Consider the following 18,579-nt stretch of genomic DNA (forward strand, 5'->3'; position numbering starts at 1 on the left):
TCGTACGCATAATATACGCATATTTTGTCATCTAAATATGCATAAGGCAAAAAATGAGTTTAGTGCGCGCACACATCAATCAAAGAAGCGCGTTTGAAAAAGACTTGAGGAACAAAAGATTGTTATGAAATTTAAATCCACAATTAGCAAGAAGCTTTTCGTCGTATAGACTTCAGATCTCACTGTTTGCGAGGTCGAGTCTAGCCCAAATTAGACCTCCGTCAAAATGAAAAACGTTTTTCGGTCTTTTTAGTGCAGCGTCGTTCTCATGGCTTCATGCAGTTTTGTTTGTTCGAAACTAAAAAGACGAGGGTACTACATTTTAAATTCATATTTAACATTTATTACAATAATCTTATTTATAAAGCTACTATCAATAAATACTATTTTGATAAACAAATCAGTTTTTCCCCACAAAATAAATAGGTTTATTTTGAGGTAAGTTCCCAATTTTATGAAACGAAAGAAGTTTATAGCTCATCTTTGGGTTGGCTTAGACACTCTCTTTTTGTTTCTACAGAACTTGCGCTCGTCATGTCCAAAGCATTAGTGACTAGCTTCTTAAATCGCAGTCTATAGGCAATAGCTAAGCTAAGCCTGTTGAAATTCGTGGATTTTGTGATTAGCTTTTCATCTTCAGAAATACTGGAAGATTTTTCACTAAGCATGTCTCGAAAATGCACCGCCATCGTATTTAAAGCAACTACCTCATCTTTGCATGAAAAATCAGGGACGTTTTTTGAGTGAATAGTGTAGCTCGAAATGGCTTCTTTTACTTCAAGAAGCCGTGTTTGGTTTTCAGCAACGTCCTTCATTAGGTTTTCAATTTGTAGCTCAGATAATGCTTGTACACGGAAGTAAGGTAGGCCTGCCAACCTGAAGAAAAACTTCTCGGTCAGCTTCATCTTCTTGCGGATCTTGAGGTGTGCCATGAAACGTCTTCTAAGCCTGCTGTTTGGTTCTCGTAAGTGAATCAGGAACTTGCTTCCATCAACAACAAATACACCGTACTCGAACAATGTTTGTGTGCTATCACCAGAAGGACTTAGATTGACAAACACTTGATCGCCTTTTTCAATGGGATTTTTGTTGTATCTGTATCGTAGAACGCCGTCTTTGACCCACCAGGAGCTCTTGACAGTGGGGTTCATTCTGAAGAAGTTCAAGCCCTGTGGAAACAACAAACAAAAGCGTATACAGTCGTGTATCCATGGATCCATGGGGAGATCCTGGGGTGCCTGTGGCCCTGTGGCCCCTGGGACGCCTCTTCAGTCCCATTGGCAGTTTATTTGTAATGGGGAAGGGGAGGGAGGGATTATTTTGTAAGGTTACAAGTGACCCTTTTTAAATCATGTATAGAGGTTTTGCATCATTATGTGATGGCAGCCATGACAGGAGGCACAACAACAGAGTCTTTTCTTCCTGGTAAACTGAATTTTTTTCATGTATATACTTACAGGTATCAAAGTTCTGACTGGCTGTCCAGAAGCACTGGTTATATTGAAGCTACTAGACTGAGCAATGCACATTGCATTTTTCTAAAATAAAAATAAAAAGTTCAAAATCAGTATATGATACTACAGGAAAGAAATAAAAAGTAGAGGGTCACACACTAATTGAATGGTAAAATTCCTCGCATTGCCATATAAAGTTTTTAGCCATCTTCAAGAATTTTTGGCATTATTAACAGCCTAGTTATGGAAGTCTGCTAAAAAGAGCCCTTGGATACCTACAATGTCATCCTCCTGTATTTCAGAGGTAAATACTCCCATGGCTTGCAGTTTGGGAGCAATATTTGTGGCCAACATGTGTATTTCTTCTCTCCATTTCTGGACTCTTTTCATCAAAGCAATATCTTCTAACTCTTCCAGTTCATTGTCATTCCACATCCAGAGAACATCACAGTTCCTGACAGTTAAAATTACATACCCATCAACAATTATTTCCAATTAAACAAGATGTTGGTTCTGGACTATGTCATGAGGTCAAAGTTAAAATCTGTTTATTAATGGGACATCAGCCACCCTCCATTGTCCATTGTGGTTTCCTGTATTATTGTTTGCAGATCAAATCTTCAATCTACCACCAGGATTGGTTGGAATGCGTGAACTAATCACCCTCCCTCCCTTTTTTAAACATTACTTCAACCAATGACAATATGAACTACCCTCTCCAAAGTCTTAGTGACCACAGGCATGGATTAAGACCAGCATTTTTGAGAAACATCTTTTTTATACTTAACCTTACCTCTCTTTCATCATTAAAAGCTTGAAATAAGGCAACCACATTTCGTCTTTAGTGTGAACTCCATAAAGTATAAACAGTGACAGCTGAGCGATGTGCAGAATGTTTTGTTTCTCCAGGTCCTTTTCATGAGATATAATGGGCTCCGTTAGGGACACTAAGTCCAAACTTGGACCTAGAGGGGAGCTGAAGATAATGAGCACTTATTTTAAAAGAAAATTTAAAAGAAGAAAAATATTGACAATAATATAATGTTTTAAATCATGGCAAAGTTCAATAAAGGTAGTATGAAACAAAAATGGTCGTGTGGCTTGCCTTATAAATGAACGCTCTTTACTTAAACTTAATAGTTTTTTTAAACTTACCTATCGACGACCGTGGAATTAATAAGTAACGACTGTGGAACCATAAAGACAGATTCTCCATCATGTATTCTACGATCTGCTTGGACTTCAACCTCTTTTAAAACATTGCCTTCGCTTTTGCCGACAAAATCACAACGAAATTTGCTACCGTGGTCGTTCAACCACCTCGTAAAACCCTCTAGATCTTGGTTGCTGCTTTGAACAAAAACGGAACAATAGAGAATAGCAACAAGAGAAATACTGAACAAAGTTTTTAAATAATGATAAAAATCTAGTTTCGCCATAATGGCGCACAGAGATAAAACCTTCCCAATTGATACCTAAGCTATTAAAATATCTTCTCTAAGTTCAAGAAATGATATTTAAAATCAGTTTTTCAAAGCGCAAACTCTCGAAACACTTCAATGAAAGAACGAACCACAAAAAGACAGGTAGATGTGCTTTTCAACCAGGCGTTGTTATCCACAACCGAAATAAACTGGGACCGAGTTAGATAAACAGCGCGAGACTGGGTACTAAACAGCTGGTTGCCAGGGGTTACGAGCAAGAATACAAGATGGCGGACATCGAGCATTTTTGAGTTGACGTCTTTTGAAGGACTGTTTTTTGATCGAGTTTTGAACATTAGAAAGTTATCTCCCCGATAACATATTCTTAATTTTATCATATTCATTGCGTGAAAAGAATATTCCCGAACAAGCTATAATTTCTATCTTATTTTCAAGGTTCAAATTGGCGTTCTGTTTCTTTGTTGTGTCTTTGATCATTTTCATCAAATTCTATTGATTTAAACACTTCAAAAATCATGGCTTGAATTATGCTGCTTTAGTTAGCAATTTGAGATGGCGCCGGTAAGTTTTGGATGGTATTGATTTATTTAAATATAGTGAAACGTTAATTAGTTTTTATTCGTTCTTGAAAGCCATTCAGCTGTTTTTTTTTAGAAAGGGTTCGAAAAGGAGCCATTTCACTGCCGCGAATAACAAAGCGTTCGATATTCAAACTTACCTATTTGTAACAGTTCAGATCTCTCTAGTTTATTGCTTAAGATGAATTCATTTTAGTGTCGTATTCTCATTTTAGTTTTCAGAATTAAAGAGCAAAGGAGACAGAGCATTTGGGCAGGATGATCTATTCCAAGCGATATCTTACTACACAGAAGCGTTATCTCTAGTTCCTGATGATGAGGAAGTGTTGGGCTGTAGATCAGTTGTCTACAGCAAGCTCAACATGTATAATGAGGCTAAGAATGATGCAGAGAGGTTGATTTCAGCTGTACCGAATGAACCCAAGGTAAGAATCAATAAAACAAGAAATGGTTCATGTTTGATATCTTTGTGCTGAATAGAGTGCGCACTGCTTGAACTTAAAAATAATAGCTAGCATATAAGACGTACGCTGAAATTTGAAGGCATCCCCCCTTCCCTGTCTCATCCACTTAGGTTTTTTGACGTTCCTTTTCTGCTACTCAGCGAATTAACCATCAATTTTTTTCCAGGGTTATTTTCTAAAAGCTGTAGCTCTAGAGAACCTGGGTAACAACACTGATGCGTTGAAGTTCTTCTTATCGGCATATGAACGTGACTCACAACACCCACTTGGACTGATGCTAAGTATAATCCAGGTAGCTGGCAGTATTTGTCAACTGTCAGAGGATGAAGAAATCAACCTCACTCAAGATGGTAAGATAAAATAAAAATACCATTCGCCATATTTTCACATTCCCCATGATGCTTTGCAATTTGGGGGTAACCGTAAAAAATGTCAAAAATATAAGCGTTCTTCTAACGGATGTACACTATACCTGCTTTTATCTGTGAAATTCTGATTAGTAATGAATCTTAAGTTAATTTTTCCCACCTTTAGGATATCAAGACGTTTAGTGTTACAGACTCATGAAAAAGTGCTCAAAATTTACCTTAAAGACTTTTTTCAACATTCTATCTTGTTTCTGGGTATTTCTTAAACATAATCTTTTCTTTCGTCTTCCATCATTTTCTCACTTTGATTGACATATTTTCATTAAACTAATTTTCAGGTGATAGTGATGATGCCAAAAAGTTCAAAATTCTTGTCCTACTTGGGAAAAGATTCCACGAGAGTAAGAACTATAGCTTGTCAATTGAGATTCTCATGGCTGCTCTTACGTCACACTGCATCCTGCAGAGCCAGTCAAGCACGTGGCTTCAAGATTCGGAAACCAAAGGAATGGACAATGATGACAGTCATTATTCTCTTGCTAGCATTAGTGAACACCTTCTAGCACCGACTAAGAAGCATTGTCTCTCCTCCATGTACATTACTACCGGTTACCATGGTGATGCGAGTGAGACGACATTGGATGAAGACAAGATTGAAAAATCACCCACAATTGATTTCCAAAGTATCATGTCAGCTTTGGCGACACTTGGTCTTTCATACTTCGCTTTAAGCAAGCTAAAACAAGCTCTCTTATACTCCAAGCAGTGTCTAATGCTGGCTTTGGAATGTGAGAGTAAAAAGTACGAACTCAGATCTTATGTACAGTTGTCAAATATTCACAAAAGGTTGGGTGACTACCTGCAAGCTATTTCCTACAATGGTAAACTTCTTGCCGTCGGAAGGGACTTGGAAAAGGGTGATATGAATTGCCATGAAGCGTACTGGAACAAGGATATTGAGCGCAAAGCTGTGTGGAACTTATCTGCAGCTTACAAATCACTAGGAGATTTTAAAACAGCGCTCAGCTACGCGCACGAGTACATGGAGTTGCTCAAAGTCATTGATCAAGAGAACTTGACTGTTGCGTATTCCAATCTTGGTCAACTGGAACTCCTTCTAGGGAATCACGCTTCTGCCCTTGAGTGTCATAAGATGGAGGTACGACTCTCGAAGAAGTTTGATGACAAGGAATCGATGGCATATGCGTATGGTAATGTTGGCAAAGTTTACGCAGCTATGAAGAATTTCAAACAGTCTGAGATCAATCACATGCAGCATATCAAACTAGCACAGAGCATTTCGGATAGAGTGTGTGAACTTGTAGCAGTAAAGCAGCTTGGAGATATGTTCAGGTTAATGGGAGAGTACGGTAAAGCATTGGAGCAGTATGACAAACACCTTAGCCAAGTGAAGGTCAATAAACTAGAAGAAAGCTTACAGTGCCAAGTGTATGGGTTGATCGGTCTTTGCTACTGGAAGCTCAACCAGCTTTATCGCGCTCAGCATAACTTTGAACAATGCTTAAAGCTGGCAACTCAAATTGGTGACAAACAAGAAGAGTTAAACGCCAGATATTCTCTTGCAAAGATTATGAAAGCGCTACGCCTGCATGAAAAATGTCGTCAGTATTACAACGAGGTTATTCCAGTCCTTGAACACAGGCTGTTCATGAAACAGAAAAATCATGTGATGTATGACGACGAACTAGTAGACAAGCTAGCAGATTGTTATGGAGATTTACAGGAAGTCCTGATAGAAATGGACTGTGTTAAAGAAGCCTTAGAAATCTGCGAACACTGGAAGTCCAAACTTCTAGTTAATATTCTCAGAAGCAGAGATATCTTGAGAACTGATGAAGGCATTCTACACGCAGATCTTTCACCTTATAACGCGGCGGAGATCTTCAAATTGGTTGATACTAGTGAGAGCTTAGTACTGGTGTATTCCTGTCTTCAAAGTGGTTTCATGAGCTGGTTATTGGGTCCTGGGAAAGGCGTTTTGAAGTTCTACAGGCACAAGAGCTGCGAACACCTATCTGTTGAGGAGAGAATTAAGGATTGCATAGAGAAACTTCATGACGGCCACCAAATGAATTACAAATGCGACCAAAGATCTTTACCTGATGGAGACAGCAGGGCATCTGTACAAGAACAAAATGGCGCCAAACAAAAAAGCTCTTGTTTTTCCTGTCATTTTTCGAATTCAAATTTTAAGCCCTTGCAAATGCTGTACAAAATATTAATCGAGCCATTCAGGGAAGAACTTGAAAGGGAAGACAAAGATGTTTTATCAAACAAACTGATTATTGTACCAGGTACACAAATGACCATGGTTCCTTTTCCGAGCCTCCAGAACTCGAGAGGGGAATATCTATACGAGAAGTACTGTATCACCATAATGCCTTGTGTTCGAGCTTTGTCCCTCAACAATAACTCTACAAGAAAGGCTACAAGTGACGAGAATTTCAAAATCTTAGTCGCAGGGAACCCAAAAATCCCGAGTGTTGATTTGAACGGAGTTGCTTGGCAACCACCAGGTGAAGGACTTTTGGCGGAAAAAGAAGTAACGTCCATAGCAACGCTATTAGGTGTAGAACCCGTGACTGGTTGCCAGGCAACGAAAGAGTGCATTACAGAAACCTTATCTAAGTCATCACTCGCTCATCTTGTGACGTATGGTAGCTGGAAAAAGGGCTGTTTGGCATTCACACCGAACCGTCATTGCCATGGAGACAAGCCACTTGAGGACTCGTATTTATTATCTGTGTCAGACTTACTTTCAATAGATTTGACAGCCAAGTTGATCGTCATTAGCAGCTGCTGTGGCTGCAGTCACAAGTTCTGCTATCTCAAGCAAGTTAATCTGAGTTTAGCTACAGCATTGTTGGCAGCTGGTGCCAAGGCTGTCATTCTCTCGCTCTGGTCTGTTGAACAACTAACATTAATGAACTTTTACCACTATCTGTATTGTGGCTTGGAAAAGGTTAGTAAGAACAAGCTTAATTAGCCATTAACAGGTTGAGGAAAAGACTGAGTGCATTGTGGGATCGTTTTAGGGGCATATTTCCAAGATGGCGTTTATTTCGTTCCCTAAGACAATCCCACAATGCTTGACTGTAATCAACTCGACCCAATTTGTCACTTAACGTGTGAACAGCTAATATTTGTTTTATAATAAGAATCCTGGTTCTTAGAATTAGTTAAATGCTGGTTTATAATAATCTTGACAAAAACGAATGGGAGACTAGTTGCTAACCTGTCGCTTGGCAGAAAACTGGGCAAAGTATTTAGGTATAGGCAGGAAGCGATTACATTTGCCAATTGTGAGCAAAAACAGTAAAAAAACTCAAAGTAATTCGATATATATTTTATTAATTACAAATAAAAAAAGCAAAAAATAGAAAAAAAGCTTGAGTAGGTACAACTTTTAGGTCACCCATCCAGTTGCTAACCCGCCTTAGACGGGCTTGACTTAGTATCTTGAATACCCAAGTTTTTGCCACTGGGCCACGGTTTCATGAAATTTGCACAACAATAGCGATGAAAACAATGCACCGGATAGACTAGACTTTTTAACAGTAGTTTTTCAACCGATTCCGTGCGTGGCAGAGATGCAAGGGATTAGCCGATATGGTCTGGGGGCCGGCTGGTCTCTCCCCTGATGCTTCGGCTAGAACATTTTCTTGCGTAATTCGTACACCCAAGGGCAGAAGGATTTAATCGCCGTCAGGTCCGAAGTCCATACGACGCCCCAGCTCTGCGGATGTCTCGGGGGTATGGCACATTAGAATCGATTACAAAAGTTTTTTTTTTTTTTTTTTTTGCTTAGGTCCAAATCCCCCAGTGGAATGTAAAGTTTTACATTATTATTAAGACAGGTCCAAATCCCACCTCGAGCAAATATATATATTTTTTATTTCATTATTTTTTTTGTTTCTTTTTTATCTATTTGATTTTTTTTTTTTTTTTTTTGGCAACTTTTTTTTATTTTTCCAAGTAGTTTTGAATAATTTATCTTATTTTTTTCCCTCAGGAAGAAACGATAAGTTGCGCAATAACACAAGCCTACAACCATATAAGGTCAACAGATCAGCTATCGAATCCAGTCTTCTGGTCTTCTCATATCATGATCGGATTTGATGGATCATTCAACCTGCTTAAACTACGACATCATCTCTACGATCAATTACTGGACCGAGAGGTTGGCTTTGTGGGATGCCACAGGTTCGGTATTAGGACCTCTACTGGTACCTTGAACGACAAAGGTTAGTTAGGTTGAATAGAGTGCATTATATATCCGTGAAAAAATTCGTAAGAAATTGCACAAAATAGTAAGTTCAGTAAACCTCAGTAGGTCTACAGTCTAATTTGTGCAAATTTGTGGAATTTCTTACAAAAATTTTCATGGATATATGGAGGTAACTCTACCAATACCATACAGTATAAAAGTTTTCTAATGCTTGTTTAATTTGCGCAGCCAAAGCTGACAAGTTTCGAGAAATTCTCACGAGCTTGATGCTCCAGCACGGTTCACTTCCCCTGGTTCTGCCGGCTCTACGAGACTTGGTAAGTAAGGCAATGAATACTTAAGGCATCGTGACCGTGTCGATGTGTTGTGGGAATTAGTGATGTATATATTAAATAGTTGGTTAGCTGTTTACCATGTGTAAGCCTAATGGGATTCAGGTACTTTTGGATTACCTGTGGAAAACACCCTTATCAGGAAGGCGCGTATCCACTGGAACGAACAGCGCTTATTATTGTAAAACATTTCATTGGTAACATGTTATTAACGTGATGTTGGATTCTACGCAATTTAGGTGAAGCTAGCAAACAGCATGTTGGCGTCTTACGAAGAGGGGCGAAGCTTGAACCAGATCGTCATGTCTTCGCAGCTCAATTCTAGCGTACTCGACGCTCCATTCACCCAAGACTTGCTTCTTTTCCTTGGATTTAATTTTCAAAAAGATGGCGCGAAGGATAAAGACCCGTTTGTTGTGTTTCCTCATTGGGATTACGAGAGCACACTAGAGACAAGTGCGGTTATCTTGGATGCGGCTTGTTGTAAGTACATAGTGCTGGGTTTCACTACTTGACGTCATTTCCTGTCTCGTGCGGAATGTTCATCATCTGAATCACAAGTTTTCAATAGAATTCTTTCTGGTTGACAGCACATGGTGTTCAGTGTTTGACCACCATGTGGAGCAGATAATGAGATTCAATCAGTTTATCAGCTGTTTGAAATCCAGCAATTTGTCTGATGTCAACTGTAATTTTCTATCATTTTTGCAGCTATTTTTGAAGTGTCGGGACTTGCTGGACACCTTCTGGGTAGATTGATGAAGATATTAACTCAAAACAATATGGACAAAATGAAAGAACTGGTAAGGAAAGGGAAGGTTGCCTAAATATGAGCACCAAGACTGCATTAGTGCATTAATTCTGCATTAATGCATGGAGGTCCTGCTTCCTCTGGCCTCCCCATCTCTCAGTGCGTGTCTACTCTCTCTAGAGCCTTGCTAAGTCAAGTCGTCCTTGATTCATTTTTGACCAGTTGTTTGTTTGATATTCTTAGCTGAGTATCACGACCAAATACCCAACAAGGATCGTCAAGACGTCTGACTTCATGGTGCGATCTTTATGGTGTCATAAAGAGATCCAACGTTTCCTGATGTCTGTGGGCTTTTATGAAGTTGGCCAGTCGTTGCTCTTTAACAAGAATGAAAATAACCAAATCATGATTAAGGGAGCTCTGAAGATCTTATCTGGGTTGCTAGGTAACCATGTGCGATTAATATTTTAGGTTTAGTTGCTAGGTAACTATGAGAAACGAAGACCAGGGGGCGCTGTTGTCGAGGAGGCACAGTTGTAAAGGGGGCACCTTAAGGTCGTTTCCTGGCTGCTAGGTAATCAGAACAAGACTGTGCTTGAGTTTCTAAGCAACATACAGTTAATGGGACGTTAATAATATGTTGTTCTCTTTTCTGAACAGGAAACATGGAGATGGTGAAAATCAAACCTCATCTGTCCTCAACTCGAGAGGCAAGTCTTATTTAATGATCACTTTAGTTACTGATTGATTCTCTATTTGATGGAAGATGATGATGATAACGATGATGATGATAACGACGACGACGATGCCGGATGATGATGGATGGTAATGGTGGTTATAATGATGGTGGTTGTGCATGGTGACTGGTGACGATGGTGATGATTATGCTGCTGCTGATGATGTTAATGGATGATGGTGATGATTATGCTGATAATGATGAGGTTAATGGGTGATGGTGATGATTATGCTGATGATGGTGATGATGATGGTGATGATGATGATGTTAATGGATGATGATGATGATAGTGGTGGTGATGATGGTGGTGACTAATGATGGTAATGATAATGGTTTATAATATATCATGAGCTTATATTTTTGTTCATAACAGCTGACGTCAGGAGACAGTAGGAATATAAAACTGCTGTCCCTTTCACCGACAGTCACTGAAACTAACCAGGTACTTATCTTGGAGTATTGCACGGTTGATATTAATAAAGTATTCCTATTGTTTAAAAGTAAATCTTTGTGCTTAATAATGATGACTCTTGTTTTTTTCGAAGATCGTGATGCGAACACCTTGGATGTCTCAACGAGCAGATCAAAAGGAGGCAAAGATCAAGTTGAAATGTGCCAAAGAGTAAGATTCTTTTGGAGTTTTTGTGTAAAATCAATTCAGTCATAATAATAACCAGATGATACTCTTTGTCTGTAGGTTGGAAGCAATAAATAAACACTTTGGTAGAGTCGTCACCAGGTCCAATTACTGGCACGCGCAACTTCTTAGAGCACAGGTAACCCACCACTCAAACCCTTTTTTACCAAACTTTTTCAATATTATTTTTTTATTCCTTTCTTTGATCATTTTAGAATTCTAAGAAGCCTAGTTTGCCCGTCATAGCAACTAAGGATCAACAACCGCAGTTACCCTTAGCAACCGCCGAAACAAAACGAAAGCTCAAAGTCAAGGTTGTCAGCGGTCTTACCCCGTCCTGTGACAGGAAACTAGCAGAAGAAGAGCCCAAGATGACTATAACGGAAGCACGTGAGAGACGAAAAGCAATCTATAAAATCTATGGACAGCGGTATGATGATATTGCAATGCGCAAGCGCAACGAGATTCGCCATTTGTTTTCTTCTTTTACCGAAGATTCAAAGATTTGATGGCCAGAAGACAAGGCTTGTGTGAAGCAAGATTCACAAACATCATATCACGCTTAGGACAGATACTTTATAAATTGTATGGGCGACAAAATATATAAAAACGATACCAGCTGTTTGATTTACATTTATTTTTCTAAATATTTTTTGATACTTCTCTTCATTTCTTGGCGGGTGTACATAAAATAGCTGAATGGAAAACTTAACCAAAGACGCTTTCATGATTTTTATAAAATAGTTTACTTAGAACAATATCATTGTAAATGAGCGAAATAGGTTTAATTCCTTTCTGAAGAAAGAAAAACTGTTATATATTTTTTAGAAAGAATCTATATAATCTATAACTAAAGCTTGTACCTTTAAAGACAAGAAACGGTTGATAAACTAGGAGAGTTGTTTATTATATTCGACTCCCTAATCAAGTGCGTTGACTTCTATTAAATGTCGTCTCCTTCAGAATTCATCGTGTTTCATTTTCCGTAACGTCTCGCCATGATCGGTAGCTTTACTTCCTACAAACAAATCCCAGTGAACTAGAATCTCGTCTACAGAGAGACGACCATCAGCATTGTCATCCGACCCATCGATCAAATGCTTTGTTTCGTCCAATGACTCGCCTCTCTCTGGTAGTACCCAGTCTCTAACCTCCTCACGGTTTAGTTTCCCATCTTTGTCTTTGTCGAATTGACGAGCAAACTCCTTACGTTCACGCTCGACCCAGGCAGGCGCGTTCTCCTTATCGCCATACTGTCCGATAAATTCTTCTACAGTTATGAATCTGAAATAAAAACCAAAATATATTACATGGGCTCCCTGTGGTGACTTAATGATGATAATCGTCGTTATTTAGAGAGGGTGACACGTGATAGTTGCCAACTTAGTTCCTCGGGCTCCAAGGTGTTGCGCAAAGTTGGGCAGAATACAAGAACTACCCTACTTCATTCAGGGATCCCGAAAACAACATTTCAATTTCCTATCCTTCTTACCCATCGCCGTCTTGGTCGACATCCTCGAGGATCTCGTCTATTGCTAATTCTTCCATGTGTTTGGTTTCTTCAGGATGTTGGAAGTTCACGTATTCGTCGCTATCCATTTTACCATCTTTATCTTCATCAGCCATCTTGAACTTGTGGTCTGCCTTGTGAATCTGACGACGCAGATTCTAAATGAACCAGTAAATGTATTAGTCATAGCATATCATTGCTTGCGCGCGCATATATGAAAGTGTGCGCAAATAATTTCGTACCCAGCCAGAACGGAAACGCAGGCTCTGGGTACGAGATTAATCTAAGCACCTGTGCTATATATTACTCGGGGGGCGCGCTGATTAACCAACTACCATGTTTATATTAAAAAACAAAAGCACGTATAAATTTATCAAAATATAAAAATGAATGAAAATTTAAAAGGAGCTCATTGAAAAAACACGCGCTCGTGCTATATTGCTTATTATTGAAAATTTTATGATATACAGACGTTAGAATTTACGTATACATTTATTCATTAGATATAAAAAGTGGAACTTATATAAAATATAGTTTATTTCGCGATGATATTAATTGGCCCGAAACAAGTCACGTGATTTGCGACGTCTCATGCAAGGAGTCATATATATAGTATAATACAAGATATGATTTTACTTTATTGGGTAAAATGGGATAAACCAATTAAACAATCGATTATACAGTGCGCAATGTTTGAAGTGTTGGACTTACGTGGTCCTTAGGTAGATTAGTATCATCCCATTCACCAAAGTACTCTAACTTATACTCATCCCAAGAGATCTTTCCATCGCCATCTTTATCCTCCTTCTTTATATTCTTCTCCACAGCTTCATACATGAATGCTTTGCGCTGTTTTTCAATCCATGCTTCCAGTTCTCCCTCGCTCACAAAACCATCCTTATCCGTGTCTATTCTTGCTATCACGATAATTTTAAGTTTGCGCTTCGATTCCTCGGGTGGAAAGTCTTCGAACTTTTCCGCGTCTGGCCCGAGGAATGCTTCGTGATCGTAGCGAACATCGTGCTCATTTGATCCCGTGAAATGCTCGTGCTTATAGAGATGGTCTTTGTGGGGCTCGACTGTGCATTCGCATTCGTTATTTAGTAAAAATAGAAATAAACTTAACAAGAAAATGGACAAATTCTTCAAATGTAACATTCTAAAAAAAGCTACCAATCTTCAAAAATAAACTAATGCTTGTTGCAAAGGATAACTTTGAATCAAGAATAAGAATGTAGGGCGATTAATGTTGGAAGAAATTAACGCAGTCTAGGAGGATTGTCCAATAGAAGTTGTCCATGTTAGCGCAAAATGTTTGAGCCAATGGTCGTCTGCCGTGAATGCTTTAGGAATCACAATGAAACAGCTGAGTAAAGAGAGCTGCAAACATAATGACTTGACTCTCTCTTTACCAAACAATACGGATTAGATGATGAAGCAATCAATACTCAAATGAAAGATTAGAAGCATGAAGAATGGGTGAAAAAGGTAGATAAGTTTTCTTAGCTTGCGCGCTACGACATTGTCGCCGCGCTGTTGAACAGGATTCGCTGAAAAAGCAGTTCTCAGGTTCTCTTTGTATCTTACAGGAAAATAACATTTTCACATGCGCTTTGTTTTCTCTACAGACCAAAAATGCGCAGGTCAAGGCCAGCGGCTTTTGGAATAAGAAAAAATAATTCACACCTTTTGGGTTTTGCGAAGGCAGGAAAACTGGAGAAAAATCCTCCATTTCAAAAAGTTTAATAAGTTAAAAAGGTTGTTGTCGTGATTTGGTGAAAACTTTACCATCTGTTATTGAGTCAGCTGTGTTAATGAAACATTACAATAAACTATGATACCATTAAAGGAAGGAGTTGACTTCAGGGGTCTGGTGAAACCATGTTTTGAACATCGAGGGGGTCACTCTTGAGAGGCAAAAATTGGGGAGGGGCATGTTTTTTTTTGTGTCAAAAGGTAGCCTTGCTTTTCACATTTCTTAATCACTACAGTAACATGAATCAACTACTCACCACAAAGAATGTGCTTCCCAGTCCATCACACCTCCACCTTCACCACAGGCACCCCAATCAAGTAGCAAAACGATTTTATTGATAATTTTGATTTAGTGATTCATGATGTAAAGCTATTGTAAAATCAATTCTACTGCCCAATTATGGACGGCAAATTATAATAAATTTGATTAGAAATTATCACACTGAAATACTATCTATGAAAATGATTTATGAAAGAGATATAATGATATGAAAAATTTGGTTACAAAACTGCCAAAGATTTCTACAACAACAATAGATCTACAGTCAATTCAAGAAATGTTGTCATCGACTCACTCAAGCCTACACGACTGGACGGAAAGGAACTCTGGGTAGCAATCATTCGGCCGAATTGACTCCATAATTTTATCTGACTAGTTATGCCTGGTTTACAGCACGAACCTTCGTAGGCGAGCGGGAAGTGTTGAAGGAGACGTTTTTTAATGCCTCCATATTTTCGGGATTGTGAACTGAATCATAACTACTTTGTTTTTTTTCCCTAAACCCGAAGACATGCATTTGATGGATTGTTTCTTGCCATTATTATCTTATTACTAGCGGGAACAATTAATTCAAAACAAATATTTAACCGCTTCAGTGATTTTTACCCATATTCCTTTTGGTCCAGTCGCGTAGGCTTGAGCCAGTCAACGACAAAGTTTTTTGAATTGACTGTATATGCTACAGCAACATGAAACAAGCACTTGTGACTAGCAAAAGAACTAGTGCTTTTCTTGACTAATTGAAAAATAATCTACTAGTAAACATTTGCAAGTAAATGTTTCAAGTAATGGATCTGAACAGTTTTTTCATTAAACAGAAATTAAAATGCTTGCTTGTAGAGCCCTATGGGAGCAGCTTCAAAAGCAAGGAAAGATATTTTTATGTTTTATCTGCACTATAGGGCAAGTCATAACAATTTTTTAAGATATGCAATAATAACTAGTTATTTAGGATAGATACCATATATATTGTCTAAAGTAGGTCAGTTGATAAAGATAACAGATGAAATGATTGTAATATTTAGGTTACTAGTGTTATTATTGCTTATCAAAGTTCGCTATGAGGAAGTGCACGACCATAGTCAGTGGCTTCGCTTCCTACAAACAGAGCATAATTCTTCTCTATCTCTCCAATAGTTAACTTGCCATCATTATTCTCATCTGCTGATGTTACTAGATGCCTGGCTTCTTCTACAGCCATCATGTGATCTGTTTCTGGTAAAATCCATTGCTTTACTTCATCTTTGTCTAGTTTTCCATCTTTGTTCTTGTCATACTCTTCATGGAACCTCTTGGTCTCTTCATGAACCCATTCAGGTGCTTCTGAAGACTCGTCGTCAGTATATTCTCCTAGGAATTCCTTTAGGTTGACAAAACCGTCTTTATCTCTGTCAATATCTGAAACAGAATAAATGATTTTAATTTCAGATACAACAATGTTATCTGTGAATTAGCCTTCCCATGGTTGTTTCAGGGTATCAGTTAAAAAAATGAATATATCAAGTAAAGGATGAAGGATCTTTACTGTACTTTGAGGGATTTTCTCTAGATTATTGGAAATTCCTTCATCCACAAACTCAAAAATTTCGATTTACAAATTGAATAGTCAAAGATATGTATGAAAATTAATATTGGTACAATGAAAGAATCCTAAAACAAATCTTAGCTTAAGGATGTAGAAGATAAAACAATAAAAAAAGGATGGTTGCCTAGGGAACCAAGAATTTGATTGATTGTTTGTTAAGCTGTTTTAATTTATTGTTTCTGTGAAAACTAATTAGAAAAAGTGATTAAGAATCACACAATTAGGTTAGAAAAATAAATTGAAAATAAATTAGAAACAACAAAATTGTGTATTCTTTTAAGAAAAAAATTAAAAATGAAAAGCCGAAAACAGGGAAAAAATTGTAGTTGTGAGAAATTCATTTCTCGATTGGCATATTATAGTTTACGTTGAAGGAGGAAAATATGTGATTGGGACTGAGGTATGATAAGGTTTTTTTGTGGCCAGCAATTAACTTAGATAAAGAAAGAAATCTTAAAGTACTTCTATCAAGAAAGTTGGTAACTAAGTAGTTTCCATAGCCAAAAGCCTTCTATGTTGACAAATTACTTGTATTTAAAGTGCTGTCTGAAATTTTTGGGAAAATGGTCTAAAATATAAGGGAGAAAATTTGGGAAAGCATTGTTCAAGAATCGTAAGAAAAAATAATTGGGGAAAAATGGTCAATGATCAGAAAAATGATAACTTTGAATGAGAAAAAAAAGGTTGGATTCCATTTAATTATTTTGAAAAAACTTGTTGAAACAGGAAGAAAATTTACATTTCTAACAAAGTAGCAATATTTGCATAAAAACTTGTTTCAACTTGTAAAAATTTTATGATCAAAAATGAGCACATTTTCTGTCAACAAATACTTCTTTGAATAAAGGCACCTGCTTATATAAGGTAAATGTTCTGAATATGCTTGAAAACTGGGATATTATCCATCGCTTGAATACAGATTCTTTCCTCAAGTACATTTATCTATTTTTTCAATTTTTCTTGATTGTAGTTTTTTTGCACCATTGAGTTCAAGTTTATAAGGGGGAAAATTATGGCAAAAAAAATAACCCACCTTCAATTGTTTCGGTGACATGGATGTCTCCCATTTCTGGAGAAGACTCTGGGTGAAGGAAAGTACCAAATTCATTCTTATCCAGAGCTCCATCTTTATCTTTATCAGCTGCATCAAACCGACGTCTGTCTCTCTGCAGCAATTCTTTAACTTCTTCATCATCTTCTCCTGTTTCTCCATACGTTCCTTTAACGTACTCATCCCATTCTACTTTACCATTCTTATTTGAGTCTTTATCCTCTACGTCTTTATCAACACCAACTAAAGAACGCTCATCAAAGACTTTTTTAACCCAATCTGTCAGTTCTTCAGTTGTAATGGCTTCGTCTTTGTCAGTGTCAACTTTCTTGATTAAGTTGCGGAGCCGTTTTTTAGCTTCTTCAGGGGATAGATGGTCAAACTCTTCCTTCTCTTCTCCAAGGAATGCCTCATGGTCGTGTTCAGGGTTGTGTTCACCGTCTACATAATGATCAGCGTCAGCTAACTTGTCTTCATGAACATGAGCTTTGTGAGTAGCTTCATCTTGTGCAGCAAAACAGCTGAATACGAACACCAGTAAAACACAAACAAGAACGGTCTTCATGATAAATATTCCCCTCGAGATCCTACGAACACCTTGTATCGTTCCCACTGAAGGTTATTGAGTAATAAAACAGCTGGGTTTATGGTGTCGTTCGATTAAACAAGTTAAAATTGCTAAGCAAATGACTGGCAACGTGGCAAAAGATGGCAGGCTTCTTTGACAGTAAACACAGTACAAGGGGAATAATGGATCGGTATTTCTATTGTCTGATTCGACCAATCACCGAATGCCATGCCATGAATGTATATACACCGCATAACTCTGTTTTGTGTTAAAATGCAAATCAAATTATAAAGCAGTAGTTTCTACGAAGTGGATATCTTTTTTTATATCGTTTTAGTAAATAGACTAATTGGTAAAGGCAAATGGAATCTTAAGAGTCAATGTCTGTAACGGTCGAGAACCATCGGACAGTTGAGAAAAATCGAAATTGCTCATACTTTGCCTAAATAACCTCCCTGGTAAGACATTTTCAAAAATATAACTTATTTAAGTGCTGGGCGCCTTTTATTTTTGGAGAAATCGCCAAAAGTTGATTTTTGAGCCGAAACGGGCTTGGGCACCCTGTGTCGGATAGGAAAAATCGAAGTTTTCTCGGCGTTCGCACGGCTTCGCGTTTTATTATATCTAGACCATTATTTTTTCGTTGAAAAGGTACGTTCTTCTTCTTGAGTTTCATGCCACAATAGTTTTGCTAGTCCCCATTGTAAATAAATTACAGATTTTTAAAGTGACCCTACTTTGGTGCTTCAGAAAATTCGTGAATTTTCGTCATTTTCAATATGCCTAAATGTGTCGTGGTACATGTACCAGAACTAA

At 38.0% G+C, this 18,579-nt stretch overlaps 4 protein-coding genes across 4 annotated transcripts; 1 reads left to right on the plus strand and 3 right to left on the minus strand.

Moving 5' to 3' along the window:
• Positions 1 to 320: 320 nt before the first annotated feature.
• On the minus strand, positions 321 to 3,035 carry LOC116294947 (uncharacterized). Its single transcript, XM_031702642.1, has 5 exons — positions 2,610 to 3,035; positions 2,248 to 2,430; positions 1,734 to 1,908; positions 1,458 to 1,538; positions 321 to 1,169 (listed from the first exon to the last, which is right to left on the minus strand). The coding sequence occupies exons 1-5, from the start codon at positions 2,891 to 2,893 to the stop codon at positions 471 to 473; spliced, it is 1,422 nt and encodes a 473-aa protein (XP_031558502.1). The 5' UTR covers positions 2,894 to 3,035; the 3' UTR covers positions 321 to 470.
• Positions 3,036 to 3,173: 138 nt separating this feature from the next.
• Positions 3,174 to 11,979, plus strand: LOC116294962 (uncharacterized). Its single transcript, XM_031702660.2, has 14 exons — positions 3,174 to 3,460; positions 3,693 to 3,902; positions 4,108 to 4,291; positions 4,648 to 7,292; positions 8,343 to 8,574; positions 8,787 to 8,875; positions 9,130 to 9,373; positions 9,602 to 9,693; positions 9,885 to 10,086; positions 10,302 to 10,351; positions 10,751 to 10,819; positions 10,923 to 10,999; positions 11,075 to 11,153; positions 11,230 to 11,979. Exons 1-14 carry the CDS (start codon positions 3,452 to 3,454, stop codon positions 11,521 to 11,523), a joined length of 4,476 nt encoding a protein of 1,491 aa, XP_031558520.1. The 5' UTR covers positions 3,174 to 3,451; the 3' UTR covers positions 11,524 to 11,979.
• LOC116294963 (calumenin-A) lies at positions 11,795 to 13,750 on the minus strand. The gene is made up of 3 exons (XM_031702661.2): positions 13,236 to 13,750; positions 12,507 to 12,682; positions 11,795 to 12,298 (listed from the first exon to the last, which is right to left on the minus strand). Exons 1-3 carry the CDS (start codon positions 13,680 to 13,682, stop codon positions 11,974 to 11,976), a joined length of 948 nt encoding a protein of 315 aa, XP_031558521.1. The 5' UTR covers positions 13,683 to 13,750; the 3' UTR covers positions 11,795 to 11,973.
• Positions 13,751 to 14,593: 843 nt separating this feature from the next.
• LOC116294961 (calumenin) lies at positions 14,594 to 17,934 on the minus strand. The gene is made up of 2 exons (XM_031702659.2): positions 17,178 to 17,934; positions 14,594 to 15,957 (listed from the first exon to the last, which is right to left on the minus strand). The coding sequence occupies exons 1-2, from the start codon at positions 17,758 to 17,760 to the stop codon at positions 15,608 to 15,610; spliced, it is 933 nt and encodes a 310-aa protein (XP_031558519.1). The 5' UTR covers positions 17,761 to 17,934; the 3' UTR covers positions 14,594 to 15,607.
• Between the last annotated feature and the right edge of the window lie 645 nt (positions 17,935 to 18,579).

The sequence above is a fragment of the Actinia tenebrosa genome, unplaced genomic scaffold (assembly GCF_029948245.1).
Source record: "Actinia tenebrosa isolate PJP-AT-01 unplaced genomic scaffold, QUT_ActTen_1.0 PGA_scaffold1__47_contigs__length_23844297, whole genome shotgun sequence".
NCBI classification, from domain to species: Eukaryota; Metazoa; Cnidaria; class Anthozoa; order Actiniaria; family Actiniidae; genus Actinia; species Actinia tenebrosa.